The sequence below is a fragment of the Thamnophis sirtalis genome, unplaced genomic scaffold (genome assembly GCF_051295495.1).
Source record: "Thamnophis sirtalis isolate CommonGarterSnake01/CBP01778 unplaced genomic scaffold, rThaSir2_p1.2 scaffold_4, whole genome shotgun sequence".
Taxonomy (NCBI): domain Eukaryota; kingdom Metazoa; phylum Chordata; class Lepidosauria; order Squamata; family Natricidae; genus Thamnophis; species Thamnophis sirtalis.
Genome location: NW_028261384.1, coordinates 120,048,661 through 120,066,036, shown reverse-complemented (window position 1 = coordinate 120,066,036; position 17,376 = coordinate 120,048,661). Strand labels below are relative to the sequence as shown.

Sequence of the window (17,376 nt, the reverse complement as noted above, 5' to 3'; positions counted from 1 at the left end):
GTAGACTTTCTCCTGCGATTGCAGACTTCAGGAAGGAGGTTGCCTTGGTTACAGTTTACAGTCCTGTAAACTGTTGGTCATGTCATGGTGCTCCAGGTTGTGCTGGCTTGCTTCTTATGGCTTTTATCCTTCCAGGGGGTGGCCAGCTGCCTTCAGTGTGACCCCCGTTTCTTGAAATGGGTGGTGTCCCTGCTGAAGGAGACCCTGCCAGGTGACCTTCCAAACCGCGATTCCCTGATCACACGGCACATCCAAGCCTTGACAGATTTGCACGCCACCTTCCTTCGGAGGAATTACGAGCGGATTTTAGGTGCGACCAGAAGGCGAACAAATTTTCAAGGCTGGGAAGGGTGGGGATTAGGGCAAGATTACAGGGTGACATCTGTGAATGTCATTTTGCAGATGTCCGAGGAGTATCCGGGATCAAATCACATATTATGAAGCAGTTACAAGCCATCAAACAAATGCAGTGGAAAGGTGAGCAAGAAGAAACTTGGGTAGGGATTGCAACCGAGTGTGGACTGTGGTTATAATCTGCTTTCAGGAAATAATCCCCTGTTAATTATCTCTATAAACGTAATCACTAAAGTGGTTTCCTCTCCATAACCAGTGTTGGAAACTTGTGGTGCTCCATATGTGTGTGTGTGTGTGTGTGCGCACGCACGCGCGCCTGTGTGTATCAGCTGCCTTCCAGCTGACTTTTTATTGCCCTGAACAGGAGAACAGGAATTTCGCAATATCCTTCCCCTGCTACGCCACAAAGCCACGCTTACTGAAGTAAAAATGACAGAGCTAATTACAAAGTGGGAGGCGGGTAGATGGGCTTATCACGTGTGCAATGGCCACATTGATCAATGATGTATAAAGGCAAATATCTCTTCAATGGTAGTTTTTACACTCTGACGATGTTAGCAGAGGCTAACAAAAGCTAAGTGGATAATACATTTTAAGTTTCAGAGATCACAATGTCTCTCGTCATATGTGTGTGTGTATGTGTATGTGTATATGTACTGTATATGTGTATATGTATATATGTATATTTGTGTGTGTCTTTGTGTATGTATGTGTGATACACACACGCACACACATATATGTACAAATATATAAACACATACATATAAATACATATATATTTAAATATATAAATTTATACATATATTTATACACACATTTATATATTATTTATATTATACACATATACACACACACCATGTTTCTTCTTAAACATGACCCACCCCAAAAAGAAGGCCCAGCACTGTTTTGTGTGCATGCATTAAAATTAAGCCCTGCCCCCAAAACCTGGCCCTATTTAAGTGCATACGCGGCCAGGCTTGCTGGAGTGGACAACAGAAGGCTTTTTCAGGTGGATGGCTACTGGTAGCTGGAGTGACTATTACAGGTAGGCAAGGGTGTGTGAGGTGCATGGGTCGCGTCGCTCACTCTTTTTGGCCGTGAAAGAAGCAGCCCAGTGGCCAGGCGAGGCACATGTGGAACAAACAGTCTCTTGGTGATTGGTCCAAAGTCAACAGGTCAGTTTTCATGCGCCTTAAGGTGGTGAGAAAGAACTCACCATCTATACTGGTGCATTACATCTTCTGGCAGCTACAAATCATCCTGTCACTAGTGAGGAATGTTGGAAAACTGAAGTCACTAGGGAAATTCCACCCTTAATCTTCTCTTAAATCTTGTGGCCTCAGACATTGTCTCCATTAAACGAATGGATTCAGATATAGCAGGAATATTAAACTCAAGGCCCATGGGCAGGATTGGGCCCACGAGATGCTTAAATCTGGCCCACAGGGCAGGCCTGGAAAGAGCAAAGGATCAGCCCGCGACCCATTTTGGCCGGCAAAGTGCTGCAGGAGGCCGTCCAGACCAAGAACAGCTACCGGGGGGGGGGGGCATGTCCACCCCCCCATGCCCCGTTTTGGCCCGGAGGATGCTGCAAGAGGCGTCCATCCACGGAGAAGTACAATGCTGATCCAGACCTCAAAGAAATCCAGGGGTTTCAAACTGGATTTCTTTGAGGGCTGGATCAGCATTTTACTTCTCCTCTGAGGATGGACGCCTCCTGCAGCACCCTGTAGGGCAAGCCAAGTAGATATTTATTGTTATTGATTTCACCCCTTCTCCCCACCATCAACTGGCAAAAACTATTCTGCTAAAAATAAATGTAGTTTGTAGGTCCTCTGCTCTACGCCTATGTTCAATACTCTTGCTGGAGCGGTAAGAAAAGCCATCTTCTCTCCCTTAGCATGGGAGTGGTGATACTAAAATTAGAACTGACCTATAAGGAATATGAATTGAAAAGGCTAGGCCTGAATCATTCAGAAGGGCTTCAGGGCTATCCTGAAGGAGGGACCTCTCTCTTATTAAAGCATAACAAAAGATGCCGTTGCTTTAAGAGTTCTGGGATTGAATTTCTTGAAGCAGCACCATCTGCTTGCTTTATTGATTTATGATTGGAGGCCACAAAAACACTTCCCTCCATTCCTGTTCAAAGGCAGGCTGTTTTAATAAAAGAGTTCTACACTCACATAAGATGTGGAACACTTCTGAATCTGTGGGGTCCTTGGTGCTCTCTAACCTTAGTTGTTAATTGTAGACGTTACATTACCCAACATTGCCAAAAAGGCATTAAGAATGGTTAACCTAATTTTGTGAAGCTTCTTTTCCGGTAACATTATACTGCTAACTAGGCCATACAAATCCTTTGCCAGACCAATTCTCGAATACAGCTCATCTGTCTGGAAGCCACACTGTATATCGGACATTAACACAATTGAGTGGGTCCAGAGGCATTTCACGAGAAGAATAGTCCACTACTCTGCTCACAATAGAATCCCTTATGCCACCAGGCTTGAAATTTTGGGTTTGGACAATCTGGAACTGCACTGCCTGTGGTCATACCTAAGCGTAGTACACATAATTGTCTGCTATAATGTCCTTCCTGTCAATGACTACTTCAGCTTCAACCTCAATAATACATGGGCAAACAATCAATACAAACTCAAGATAAACCGCTCAAAACTCATTCTCATTCTGTTGTTACATCCTCAAACTCTCACAGCTTCAGTCTTAAACTGTCTACCATGGACCTCACCCCATTCCTAAGAGGTCCGTAAAGGGGGCGTGCATAAGTGCACCAGCATACCTTCCATCCCTGTCCTACTGCCCTCGTTTATCTGTATTCATTTTGTTTGTTCATGTCCATGTTCATACTTATACTTGCTATCTTGTACATGTTTGACAAACAAACAAACAAACAATAAATAAATAAATAAATAGGAAGAAGGCGGGGCTTAGCAGTGAGAAGACGGACTTTCAGGCAGTTCCTGAGAGACCATCTAACCGGGTCAATTTGGACGATTCTTTTTGGATCTAAGCTGTCCCGGAGAGACAGTGAAAGTGGAAGGAACTCCAGTGATCCCAGAGATGTTCGCAAAATCTCTGGGAACCTAAGGAAAGCCCTCCTTGCCAGTAATTTCCGGATCAGCCGATGCTGACTGTAGCTGCAAAAGCCCAGAGAGAGAGTGGATATAAACATGTCGTTTGGTGTGAGTTTTAAATCTTTTTTTCTTGTTGGAAAGAGAACACTCTAAATTTGGAAACTTAGTTTAAAATAAGGCTGACTAGCAGGGACGTCCAGTCACTAGAGGCAGGGGAGGCAAGGCCTCACCAGTCTCCTGAGGGAAAAGAAGAATTTTAAATAATTTTTTTAAATAATTAAAGCCAGGGTAGTTGCTACCAGATTCAAAGTCACAGTGGCCTGGTGTCTGCTCTCAGTGTTAACTATGGGAGGAGGCCAGAGAACTTGGGGCCTCTTTTGCCTAAGGAATTGTTCGCCTTTTAAAAGTTAAGGAGGAGTTAATAAGCGAAAACTTTCATATGTAAAAGAGGCACTGATTCTCCCGCCTCCTGATCGGGGAGCAGTGAATCATGCCTTATGAGCACGCTTACGTTGAGCACGCTTACGTTGGGTGGACAAGAGGAGAATTGAGAGAGTTTCCACAACTGGAAAAGGTGGATCGGACGGAGGGAGGGGGGATTCAAATTTATTGTAATTTAATTTGTATTTTTTTATTGTGAGGTGTGTGTGTGTGTGTTTTTCTTTCTTCACAGCAGTGGGGTCGGAGGAGGCGGGAGGGGGGCCAGGCGGCAGAGCGCGGAGGCAGCAGGGACGTTCTTGCTGCTGGGTCCCAATAGGCCAGGTGTCTCGCGTTTATGTCCACCATAAACGCGAGACGTCTGGCCTGTTGGACACAGTGGTGGCGGGGGAGGAATGGGCTGGATGGGCTGGCTGGCTCGGGAGGGGGGAGCCCTTTAAAGCCCTGCTGCCGCATCTTCCCAGCAAGACTTCCTTTCGGCTCACGGTTTCCTTGCCTGCCTTAATCAAAGCTTGGCGCCCTGCCTCTGCTTTCGCGCTCTCCCTCACTCAGCTGTGTAGCAGCATCGGCAGTAGCTCTCAGCCTATGGCGGCATCATCACACATGCTGTGGAAGGAGGAAGAGGAGGAGGGAACCAAGAGAGGCTTTTACCGGGCGTGCGCCCCACAGCCAGGACCGTCATTGCGCCTCAAGCCGCGTTTCTTCCTGCAAAGCCCTTCGGGTGTCAGGCGGAGCTCTCGGTAAAAGCCTCTCTTGGTTCCCTCCTCCTCCTCCTCCTCCTTCCACAGCCTGTGTGACGCTGCTGCCGTAAGCTGAGAGCTACCGCCGACGCTGCTGCACAGCTGAGGGAGGGAGAGCATGAAAGCAGAGGCAGGGCGCCAAGCTTTGGTTAAGGCAGGCAAGGGAAACCGTGAGCTGAAAGGAAGTCTTGCTGGGAAGGTGTGGCAGCAGGGCTTTAAAGGGCACCCCACTCCCCAGCCAGCCAGTCCATTCCTCCCCCCGCCACCACTGTGTCCAACAGGCCAAGTTGCTGGGAGGAGAAAGTTTGGGCTGCAGAGCAGAGTTTGAACTGCCGAGTGACGTGCATTGAGCTTCATGGCCGGTGAGGGTCCCGCTCTATGGCGGACGTGGCGCCGGGGCTTCGGCAGGGCTTTTGCACTTGCCTCACCGGCCATGAAGCTCACTGCACGTCACTGCTGACTAGTGAGAAAAGCGGCGGGGATAAATGTTGCCGATTGAAAGGTTATTTTTCTGTTCCTTTTTTTTATCTTTGGAAGCCGGACTGGACTTTCTTGTAATATAAATCGGCCTCTTGTGTTCCTCATTTTTGCTGTCGACATTTTTAACTTTGAACCTAGTGGGGACATTGAATTTAAACCTAAAGTGCCTTGAAGTTCTGCTTTTTGTTTTCTTTTAGCTTTTTGGTTGAACTTTAACAATTAGTAATTAACAATCGCTACGGAACAACAAAGCTGAAGTAAACTATAAACTACAAACCACAAGCTAACACTGCCATCTAGTGGACTTGAACTTTATTATCAAAATCCCTCCTGTAATGCATTTGATACCGGTATTTACGCAGCTGGAATTTTGCTAGCCAAAGAGCAGAGCTGAGAGTGACCTTGGAAAGACTTTTATCTTGGGGGGGAAAAAGAGTCCGAAAAAACCATTTGTTTTAGCTTGTTGGCATCCTTTCATCTCTCAATACCATTCTCACACCATCTGCTGCGGAGATACTGACATTGATTTTTTCTTTTTTGATCATCTTTATTGACGTTTTGATTTTTCACACCTTTTTTCTGTTTTGATCATTTTGATCATTCCTTTTAACCTTTGGATCATTCTTTTTGACCCTTTGACTATTTACACCTTTTTTTTCTTTTTTTCTTTTTCCCACTTGTAGCTGAAGCACCTCTCCTTTTCTTCTTGGAGGGGGGGGGGTTATATATACATACATACATACATACATACATACATACATACATACATACATATATATATTTAAAGTCACAACCCCTGGTATGCCCAAATATGGGAGGAAGGTCACACTTCCACTCTCTGTCTTCGGCTCGTCACAAGAGACCATCCAGACAGAAACCCAATATTTTTTACTGTTGCCTTTTTGTTACATTGTTTATATTTAGTCTCCCTTTATTTATTTATCAGCATAAATATCACACACACACACACACACACACACACACACACACACACACACACACACACACACACACACACACACACACACACACACATATATATATATATATATATATATATATATATATATATATATATATATATATATATTCTTTTGTATTCTCTCTGTATTTCTTTCTTCCCTGAAGAAATTGGGACATCAATAGATGGCTCAATTTAAATCTTGAACAAAATAGTTGGAAGAGTTTGGTTTTTTTCTCTTTCTTTTTTTCCCTTTCTCTCTTTTCCTTTTTCTCTCCCTCCCTTTCCTCATCTCTCCCCCTTCTCCCTTGTGTACCCTACGTACTTCATCCTTTGTACTTATAACCTTCCACCCTCTAATACTAATTGGCTATGAGTAGAAAAGCAGTTGCTTTTGGCTCTACATCAACCTCCACCTCCTCACCTGCGGGAGGCCAGAGGACAACACAGACAATGCCCCAGCATGAAAAAGAGAAGGAAGCAAACTTTGAAACACTTATGCAAATGATGCAGAAAATGCAAGCAGGAATTGACAGCAAAGATAGCAAGTTAGACACCCTTGTAAAGAAGGTTGAGAGTATGGGAAAAAATGGAGGTAATGGAACAACAAAATCAAAGCATAGTGCAAAAAGTTAATAAAATGGAAGGGAAAGTTGAAAGCATGCACAACTGGATGTTGAAATACGAAGACAGGATTCAAAAAATTGAAAACAAAATCCAAGAAGGAGAAAAGAAAACTGAGAAGCTAGAGACTAGACTAAGTGATGTAGAAAGAGAGAGCAGTGGAATATTAAGATGGGAGATGGATAGGTCTGAATTCTTTTTAAGATTTCAAAATATAGAAGAAGAAAAAGGAGAGGACTTAGTTCAGATAATTTCAAATATTTTGATAGACGTTCTGGAGATGTCCCAGGACAAAATAATAGAAAATATAGACGAAAGTTTTAGAGTATACACAAGATATGCAATGAAAAATGCTCTCCCAAGGGAAGTGCATGTAAGATACTAAGAAAACAATTAAATCACAAATCTTACAGAAATTGAGAGATAGAAAATTAGAATATAAAGGTAAGGAGATTGTAGTTCTCAAACAAATTCTGAGAGAGGTGAGAGAGAGGAGAAGAGAATACCAATTTCTGACTAAAGTATTGATAAAAAAGGTGTTAATTACAGATGGCTCATACCGGAAGGTTTACTATGTACATGGCAAGGACAAAGACACAGGATAGATACAATTGAGAAGGCAGAAGCTTTCTATGAAGAATACCTTAGAGAAATGGCTGAGAAAGCTGGGAAAGACGACTCAGCGGTACAAATATTGGAACCACCTGCAACTGCGACCGAAAAAATAGAAGGAGCAGTAGGTGGAAGTGAGAAAGAAGGGGCGGCGGGGAATGGAAGCCGTAAAGAAAAACGAGAACCCAGATCTACTAGAACGATAAATCCTGTATATAAAGTATAAACATGAAAGAAAGAAAAATGATTACAATTAACATTAATGGACTTAATTCGGTAATTAAAAGAAAGAAAATATTTTATAAACTAGAGAAATTACAACTTGACATAATTTGCTTACAAGAAGTACATATCCAAAAGAAATATGATTACTTATTAACTCAACCAAAGCTTGGGAAAATGTTTTCATCATTGGCAAATTGCAAGAAAAGAGGAATGGTCTTTTATATTAAAGGCAACATCCCAGCAAAACTAGTCTATGCAGAGGAAGAGGGAATAATTTTGATGGTGGAAATTATGGATACCAAAAAAATGCTCCTAATTGGAATCTACGCCCCCAACGAAAAACAAGATGAATTTTATAAAAAACTACACAAAAAAGTTTTGGAACTAGACTATGCTGATATTTGTGTGATGGGAGACTTTAATGGCATTGTGAATCAAAATATGGACTATAAAACACATAAAACAAAAAAATTAAATAGGAAGCCTCTGCCGAAATCCTTTTTTAGGATGACAGATGAAGTAAATTTAAAAGATATATGGAGAGAAAGAAATGCTAAAAAAGAACAATACACCTTCTACTCATTCTTCATTTTCTAGAATAGATATGATATGGGTCTCAGCGGAGTTGAGCTCCAACATAAAAGAAATTGAGATTGGAGCAAGTATCTGGGCAGACCACAATCCAATTTTAATTAAATGGAAAGGCCAAAAGGCAAGACCTAGATGGACACTAAATAACACTATATTGAAAGAAAAAGAGTTTGTACAAAAAATGGAAAAAGAGCTAGTCCTCTTCCTTAAAGAAAATAGGAAAGAAGATACATTGTTGCAGAATCTCTGGGATACAATGAAGGCCGTTATAAGAGGTTTGACAATAGACTACACAAGGAAGAGAAACTTAAAGAAAAGACAAATGCATAAAGCTTTAGATAATGACTATAAAATACTTGAAAGAGAACTACAGAGAGCACCACAAAAAAAAAGATGTCAAAATAAAAATGGACATAATTAAACACAAAATGGACCTATTAGAAAAGGAAGAACTGGCACAAAAAATTAGAGGTGCCAAACAGAATTATTTTGAAAATGCGAATAAGCCAGGCAGGTGGTTGGCATATAAGATGAAAAAAGAGAGAGAAACAAAGAAAACTGTCCAACTAAGAGATAAGCAAGGAGAAATTCAGTACGGAAATATTGAGAAAAAAAGTATTATACAAAACTATTATGCTAAACTCTATGAACAAGAGAAGGTGGAGGAGGGATGAGTTAAAAAGTACTTACAAGATGCCAATCTCCCCCAGGTACCAGACGAAACTAGAACAATGTTAGAAAGTAAAATAACAATGATGGAGCTAACAGAGGCACTTAAAAAACAAAACAATGGGAAAGCTCCAGGACCAGATGGACTACCGGTGGAATTCTACAGAACATTTGAAGAAACACTGACCTTCCCACTCCTACAAGTCATGAATGAAGTGATGTCTGAGAGCACAATACCGAAGTCATGGTCAGAAGCGTATATCACACTACTACCCAAGGAAGAGACCGATTTAACACAAATCAAGAATTATAGACCAATCTCCTTATTAAATTCAGATTACAAGCTATTTGCATCTATACTAGCTGAGAGACTTAAAAAATATTTAAATGGCTTCATCCACTCAGATCAAAATGGCTTCCTACCTAAAAGACAAATTAAAGACAATATGAGAATGATTTTGAATACCTTGGAATACTATGAGGCCCATCCTGAAAAGCAAATGGCACTGATGTTCCTCGATGTGCAGAAGGCCTTTGACAATGTGAATTGGCAATTTATGTTTTTGCAACTGGAGCAGATGAATTTTGGCAAGAAATTCACTCAAACTATACGAATGATATATCAAAAACAAGCAGCAAAGATAATGGTAAATGGAGAACTAACAGATCCGATTGAAATAAAGAGAGGTACGAGACAAGGCTGCCCACTATCACCACTACTTTTTGTCCTAACACTAGAGGTCTTAAACAGAAAGATCAGAGAAGAAGAAGAAATAAGAGGAATGAAAATTAGGAGAGAAGAGTATAAATTACAAGCGTTTGCAGACGACTTAGTTTTTATTCTTGAAGATCCATTAGAAACAGCACCCAAATTGCTGGAAAGAATAGAGGAATATGGAGAAGTAGCAGGCTTGAAAATAAACAAAGATAAAACAAAGATCATGACGAAGAATATCCCAGCAACACCAAAGAAAGAGCTGTCAGAAATGTTGCAGATTCAAAATACAAGCAAGGTTAAATATTTGGGGACACACTTATCACCTAGATGTAGCACTCTTAAAGAGGATAACTATACCAGACTAAAATGACAAATAGCAATTGACTTGGAGAAATGGGAAAATTTGCACTTATCAATGATGGGAAGAATTTCTACAATTAAAATGAACATTCTACCTAGAATTCTATACCTGTTTCAGACAATCCCAATCAGATTGGGTGAGGACTTTTTTCAAGATCTAAATAAAATAGTTTTGAAATTTATTTGGCAAGGGAAAAAAGCTAGAATAAAACTTAAATTACTACAAGATGCTAGATCTAGAGGAGGATTTGGGCTACCTGATTGGGAGCTATACTATCAGGCAACAAACTTGATGTGGACTAAGGAATGGATATCATTAAAAAACTCTAGATTATTGAATGTAGAAGGTCACGACTTACTGTTGGGATGGCATGCTTTCTTATGGTATAAGGGAACTAAATCACATGGTTACTTTAGAAGACATTATATAAGGGAGGCGTTGTTGCTAAACTGGGAAAAGGTTAAAAGATTACACTATTTGAAAATTCCAGTCTGAATATCAACAATTGAAGCATTTTCATATCCAATAATATATAAAAAGGAACAAACAGTCAGATATATAGAATTATTGAATACAGAGGGTGAGCTCAAATCTATTCAAGAGTTGAAACAAGAAGGGATGGAAATGAACTGGTATTCATATGTACATATACAATCTAGATATAATGAAGATAGAAAAACTAAAGGTCTTTATAATAAAATGACTGAGTTAGACAAAATTTTAACAGGTACTGATGAAAAAGTAATTTAAAAACTATATGGATATTTATTGGAGTTTAAATTGCATGAAGAACAAGTTAAAGAAACTATGATAGCCTGGGGAAAAAACGTTAAGTATGGGATTGACTTAGAGAATTGGCAGAAACTGTGGTCTCAAAATTATAAAATGACAATGTCTACTGCATATAGAGAAAACTTGTATAAGATGTTTTACAGGTGGCACTTACCCCTGACCAGAATCGCAAGAATGTTCAAGAATAAATCAGAAAAGTGTTGGAAATGTCACCAGATACCTGGCTCATACTACCACATGTGGTGGACTTGCACTGAAGCTAAAAGATACTGGACTAAAATCCACATGTGGTTGGAGAAAATGACACACAAACAAATAGACTTTAAACCAGAGGTCTTTTTATTGGGGATCATACCAGAAATCTACAACAAAGTCTTAAAATATTGGATTGTAAATGTGTTAACAGCAGCCAGAATTGTATTTGCAAAAAACTGGAAAAACGAAACAATACCAAAAGAGGAAGAAGTTATCCGAAAAATAATGGACTGTGCTGAAATGAGTAAATTGACATTTAAAATTAGAGAGCAAGAGGATGAACAATTTTATATGATATGGGATTTGTTTTATCGGTGGCTAGGGGGGAAAAAAAACTTTGGAAATGAAAAATGATATACTTATGCTTTAATTGAAGAAAGTAAATGATGATATAATTTTGCTGTGAAACAATCTAACAATGACACAATGAAGAATTAATATAAGGTCTGGTGATATAATGTATAAGGCTAAGAACTTATTATAATGATATTTCGCTGCTGATAAGCAATTCTAATAGGGGAACAAATGAAAACTGATATATATAGGCAGCGATGTTTTGTTGAAAAATGAAGGAATAAGATCTCTGTTTGAAGGTATGAAGTGCAAGGTTAACAATAAATATAAGTATACTTTCTGGGGAAAAATAATGCTAATGTTAACTGAATATATATTGTAGAATGGAAATGAGGCCTTTAGTTATATTAGATGAAACATTTGAGACGGTAAATAATACTTGAAGATGCAGATGTTAAAACACTTGTAACCAAACGATATGCTGCATGTGATGATGCTGTTTCCCCCCCCCCCTTTTTGGGGGTCTTTTCCTTTTTTTTTTTAAACCCTAGGTTATTGTGGTGTCTATTAAATATATAACAGAGAGATACGGGGTGTGTGTATGGGGGGAAACGTAGTAGGGATGCACCTGTAATCAAATGACATACTGTATGGGATGATGGGTTTGTTTTTTCTTTTCTTTCTGTCTGTGGGTTTTTTTTCCCCTCTGCCTTTCTTTTTCTAATGTTATGTGATTATGTTGTCTATGTAACAAAAACAATTTTTTTTAAAAAAAAAATTAAATAAATAAATAAGTAAGTAAGTAAGTAAGTAAGTAAGTAAGTAATATAATCTGCAAGAAAACAGCCACGCTCAGAGAGCATCAAGGACCCCACAGTCCAACCATGTTGAACTACAGATATTCTATTCTACTAGTGCTTTTGAATCTTCTCCAGCTCAGTCTTGCTCAGATCATCTTCTCTTCCATTTTCTCCTCTTCTACCTTCCTCTTAGGAGTTTTGCTGTGGCAGCTCTCTATGTACCAGCTACGCTTTTCCTTGAGAAAGAAGATTGGCCAGATTCTGGAAGAATTTGCTGATCTTGGTAATAATTCTGAAGAGTGAAAAAAGAGGAGGCAAAACTTCCAGCACAGCCTAACTCCATCACGTATATGTACACAGACACACACACAAACTTAATAACTTTTTGATAGTGTTTTCCAACCTTGACATCTTTAAGATGTGCAGACTCCGATTCCCAGGAATCCTGGGAGTTGGAGTCCACGCATCCTAAAGATGCCAAGATTGGAAAATATTGCTTTAGGAATATCTATTTTTATAGTAAGTACCGTATTTTTGGACTATAAGACGCACTAAGATTTTGAAGAGATAAATTTAAAAAAAAAGTTTTTGACTCTGCAGGCCTCCCAAACCATCTGCAGGCCTCGTTTTTTTTTTTTTTTTAAAGAACAGGGCACGCATAGGCTTTGGGAGGCATGTAGAGTCGTCCTGGGCACTGGGGAAGGCAAAAACGAGCAAAATAACAGCTTGTTTTTACCCTCCTCAGCCCCCAGGAGCACTTTACAGGCCTCCCAAACCCTGTGCACATCCATTTTTGCAAAAGGGGCAGGGTTTCAAAAGGCCAAAAATGCTGTATTCCGTGTATAAAATGGTTTATGGTTTATGGTTTATTATTTATAGGCCGCCCTTTTCCCTGAGGGGACTCAGGGCGGCTTACAAATTATGGGGAGGGGAATACAAGACAGTAAGACATAAAACAATACATAAGTAAAAGTAGAACACAACATTCATTCATCATTCGGGTGGGGACGAATTACAATCTTTATCCCCAGGCCTGACGGGATAGCCAGGTCTTAAGGGCTGTGCGGAAGGTCTGGACGGTGGTGAGGGTACGAATCTCCACGGGGAGATCGTTCCAAAGGGTGGGAGCTACTACTGAAAAGGCTCTCCTCCGCGTAGTTGCCAGTCGACACTGACTGGCGGATGGAACTCGGAGGAGGCCTAATCTGTGTGATCTAATAGGTCGTAAGGAGGTAATTGGCAGGAGGCGGTCTCTCAAGTACTCAGATCCACTACCATGGAGGGCTTTATGGGTGGTAAGTAGCACCTTGAAGCGCACCCGGAGATCAACAGGTAGCCAGCGCAGCTCGCGGACGATGGGTGTTATGTGGGTGAACCGTGGTGCACCCACAATCACTCGCGCGGCCGCATTCTGGACTAGCTGAAGTCACCGGATGCTCTTCAAGGGCAGCCCCATGTAGAGCACGTTGCAGTATTCCAGCCTAGAGGTCACAAGGGCCCGAGTGACTGTTGTGAGAGCCTCCCGGTTCAGGTAGGGTCGCAACTGGCGCACCAGGCGAACCTGGGCAAATGCCCCCCTGGTCACAGCCGACACCCAGATGCACCCAGATTTTCACCCCCTTTTTTGAGGGAAAAAGATGCGCCTTATACTCCGAAAAATATGCTACTCCAGGTTAAATGGGATGACGTGCAGGTAGGGGGGACTCCAAAAACAAGCCTCTTAGCCATGTTGGATTGTGAAAAAAGGATCTCAAAATCTATAGTTAGCTAAAAGTATCAAAAGCATTCGCAGCACAGGAGATGGGGAAAACCCAAGCAGAAGACAGCTCCATCCAAACCCCGATTTGCCTTTAAAGGCATGTTGGAAAAGGTGCTTCTGGAAGTTGTGTGTCCTCTTGGAACCAATCCTCCCATCTCAGAGTTCCTTGATACTATCATGGCAGGAAATGGGGAATATCTGCCATGGGTCAGTGGATGTATGTTGAAGAAGTCCAAATGATGTCTGCAACTATAGTTGACATCTTGAATTTTATTCTTCTTTTGTGGCGGAAAGAAATCTGGCTTTTTCCTTAGGGAAATTGTGGACCTTTGCCATCAATGAAGCAAGATTTATGTAGGGCTCCCCAATGCCTTGGAGACGGGATGGGAACGTGGAAGAATTGGAATTTATTTCTGTCCCAAAATCCAAAATATCCCATATATCATTCAGTGCCTTAGTACTCTAGCTTAGATTTGCTCTCACCCATCAATTCGAAATATATTAATTTTATTTAGAAAATGCCAATATAAAAATTGTCCCTTGGAGGAAAACCTATGAGACATCCTAAAACCACTGTCTTGATACTGTATTGTTGAATTCTTGCTTGCTTATCATTCTGAACTAGGAAAAAGTGTCTTTGAGTTTTCAGACTCTAAAACAATCCTCTTTTCTTTTCCTTTGCACCTTCTAGCTTGTTCAGAGGACTGCAGTAAGTATCGGACAAGTTTTGACCTTCACGTCTTCAGTTATTTACTACTTAAACTAGTGTTTCCCAGCCTTGGCCACTTGAAGCTGTGTGGACTTCAACTCCCAGAATTCCCCAGCCAGCCATGCTGTCCACACAAGTAGCCAAAGTTGGGAAACACTGGCTTAGACTATGGGTGCTTTTTTGAAGTCATTATTCTTTTGCAGCAGTGATAGAAGGACCTATTCTGGACTGCTGGACATGTCTGCGTATCACCACACAGTGTTTTGATGGAGAAGTCTGTGGAGGTACGGATGAAGAAAGGGAAGGGTGATTTTTGATTTATTCTGTGTCTCAACTCATTGCCTTTTGAATTAGTCTTCCCATCTCCAGATACGTTAACCTATTGTTAGCCTAAGAGTTAGCAAGGTTCTTTAATCTGTTAAAGATTAAAAGAATGTGGTTTGCAGACATTTGGGACCTCATTTGACCGACCTCAGAAGGATGGAAGGCTAGCCCTAAGATAGGTCCGTCATAACTTCAAGCAATCACTAAATCACCAATCATAAGTCAAGGTCTACCCGTACTTCTCCCTTCTTGCTCCCATTTAGAGATGCCCTTTTAGGCAATTGGATCAATATACTGTTGGGGCAGAAAGAAACTCTATCCCAGCATTAAATTTTATGTGAGTTCATGCAAGACTCTAAAACAAAACACAGTTTTTGTAATCAAGGCTGCTTATGACTTGAAAAGTGAGCCCATCAAATTCGAAAAATATTAAGCAACTCCAATATTCACTGACTGTGAAGAGTCCTTGCTTCCATGCTGAGCTTCTTGATAACAAAAAGCTAAAAAATATTTTCTCTTCTTCAGTGGAAGACAAACGTCTGGCAGAATACAATGAAATCGTTCTTTATGTGTTCCTTGTTTGCGAGTCAGTGATAACCACCTCAATCATACTTGTGTGAGTAAACACCCCAAGTCCTATGAATTTTCCTAAATGATAAGTAATACAGTCAATAGACTAATTCTCCTTACCACCTTTGTTCCTAAATAAATCACAGGATGTTAGTGAAATGGATTTTCTTGTAAAATTGGTGATTATAGCTTACCTCCTAAAGAATCTGGAGACTCTCCCTATTCCATGCATTGCTGGAAGAGTTTCTGTACAAGCACAGAATTAAAAATTTATAAAATGAAAATCTTGATCTTTTTGAAAAAAGTTTTAAAAAAAGTAAGAGCTCCAAAGCACATTTTCTCAATTTTGGCAGCTTTAAGAGCTAGTATGAATGCTGGGACTTGAAGTCCACAGAAGCTGCCAAGGTTGAAAAAAAATAGGAATGCCTTCACATGACTATGACTATTTTGTCACGTTCCCTGATGTGTATACTTGTGCTATGCTTTTTGGCCACAACATTGATGGGCAGGGTCATCCTGTAGTATATCCAGGCAATATGAAAATATGGTACAAAGAAAGCAAACAGAAATCTGAAAGGTTTGGACGAAACATTTATCCCTGTATTTTTTATTGGTCAAGAATTTGTGTAGCTTACTTTATTTATTTATACAGGGGAGGCTCGACTTATGACCACAATTGAGATCAGAATTTCTGTTGCTAAGCAAGATGGTTGTTGATCAAGTTGTGCCAGATTTTACCACAGTTGTTAAGTGAATCAGTGTGGTTGTTAAATGAATCACTGTGGTTGTTAAATGAACCACACATTTGTGAAGTAAATCTGACTTCCCCCATTGACTTTGCTTGTTGGAAGCTGACTGGGAAGATTGCAAAATGTGATCACATCATCCCAAGACTTTGCAACTGTTGTGAATGTTGCCAAACCCACAAATTTTGATCAGATGAACATGGGGACGTTGTGATCAGGGACGTGCAGTCAGAGGAGGCAGGGGAGGCAGAGCCTCACCACTGTCATCATGAAAGAAAAAAAAATGTAAAAGGAAAAAGGCTGAGCTAGTTGCTGCCAGAGTCACCATGGATGACTCTGCTTAGTGCTTAACTGTTTAAAAAAGCCTCTCTTTAATTATCCAATATAAGCAAAAACAATGTTTTCAGTAGAATGAATTTCCACTTCTACTTACAACTGCCAGCCAAAATGCTGCAAGTGGTATTGCTAACATGGGCTGAGAAGGAAAACCTAAATTTTCTGAATCCTGGTGCAACTTTGTGTCTGTGTGTTTGAGAGAGGGGGGAGGGAGAGAGGGAGGAAGGAGGGGAAGGGAGAAGAAAAAGAAAAAGAAAGAAGGAAACTTATTTAGCAAATAAGTTTAGAAAAACAAATGCTGTCGCTTTAAATCGGAACTAAGCATGTCTGGCTGTGGAATTCTGGGAGTTGAAGTCCACAAGTCTAAAAAAAATGCTGCCTCACCAGCCATAAACCTCACCGCACGTCACTGGTTGTGATGTAAGTGTGAGGACCGGTATTGTCACTACTGTAGTTACTACAGTGACAACAAATAGTTGTAAGTTGAGGACGACCTGTATAGCATAATAGTATAATTTACCACCAGCTTTGTCTGCTATTATATGTAGATTTGAACTCAATTCATGTCCATCAGATCTAAGAGTCTTCCCTCTCTCCTCACCATATTTCCTCACTTCCAGGTACATGGTGTGTTTCAAGTACAAGAAGCGCATGCTGCTAAAATCTTTGGGCTATTAATTGCCTATATAGGCCAGAAGGCCATTTCAGCGACTTTTCTTTGTTCAAAGTATTCTTGATCTTCATTCTTGACAAGCTTGAATAAAAGAAATCCATTTGTAGGGAGAAGAACATCTGTCTTTTTTTTTTTTTAAGCAGACTAGAATCACCTGTTTTAAACTAAGGAGTAAGTTTGCAATCACAAAGAGATTTGTGTTTATTACAGGGAAACACGGGGAAGGAGATAAGAAGGCAAAATATGTGGG

At 40.5% G+C, this 17,376-nt stretch overlaps 1 protein-coding gene across 1 annotated transcript; it reads left to right on the top strand.

The window, feature by feature from the left end:
* Positions 1–84: 84 nt before the first annotated feature.
* IZUMO3 (IZUMO family member 3) lies at positions 85–17,224 on the top strand. Its single transcript, XM_087714674.1, has 7 exons — positions 85–310; positions 403–477; positions 12,203–12,292; positions 14,460–14,477; positions 14,681–14,761; positions 15,327–15,417; positions 17,074–17,224. The coding sequence occupies exons 1-7, from the start codon at positions 85–87 to the stop codon at positions 17,129–17,131; spliced, it is 639 nt and encodes a 212-aa protein (XP_087570800.1). The 3' UTR covers positions 17,132–17,224.
* The last annotated feature ends 152 nt before the right edge of the window (positions 17,225–17,376 follow it).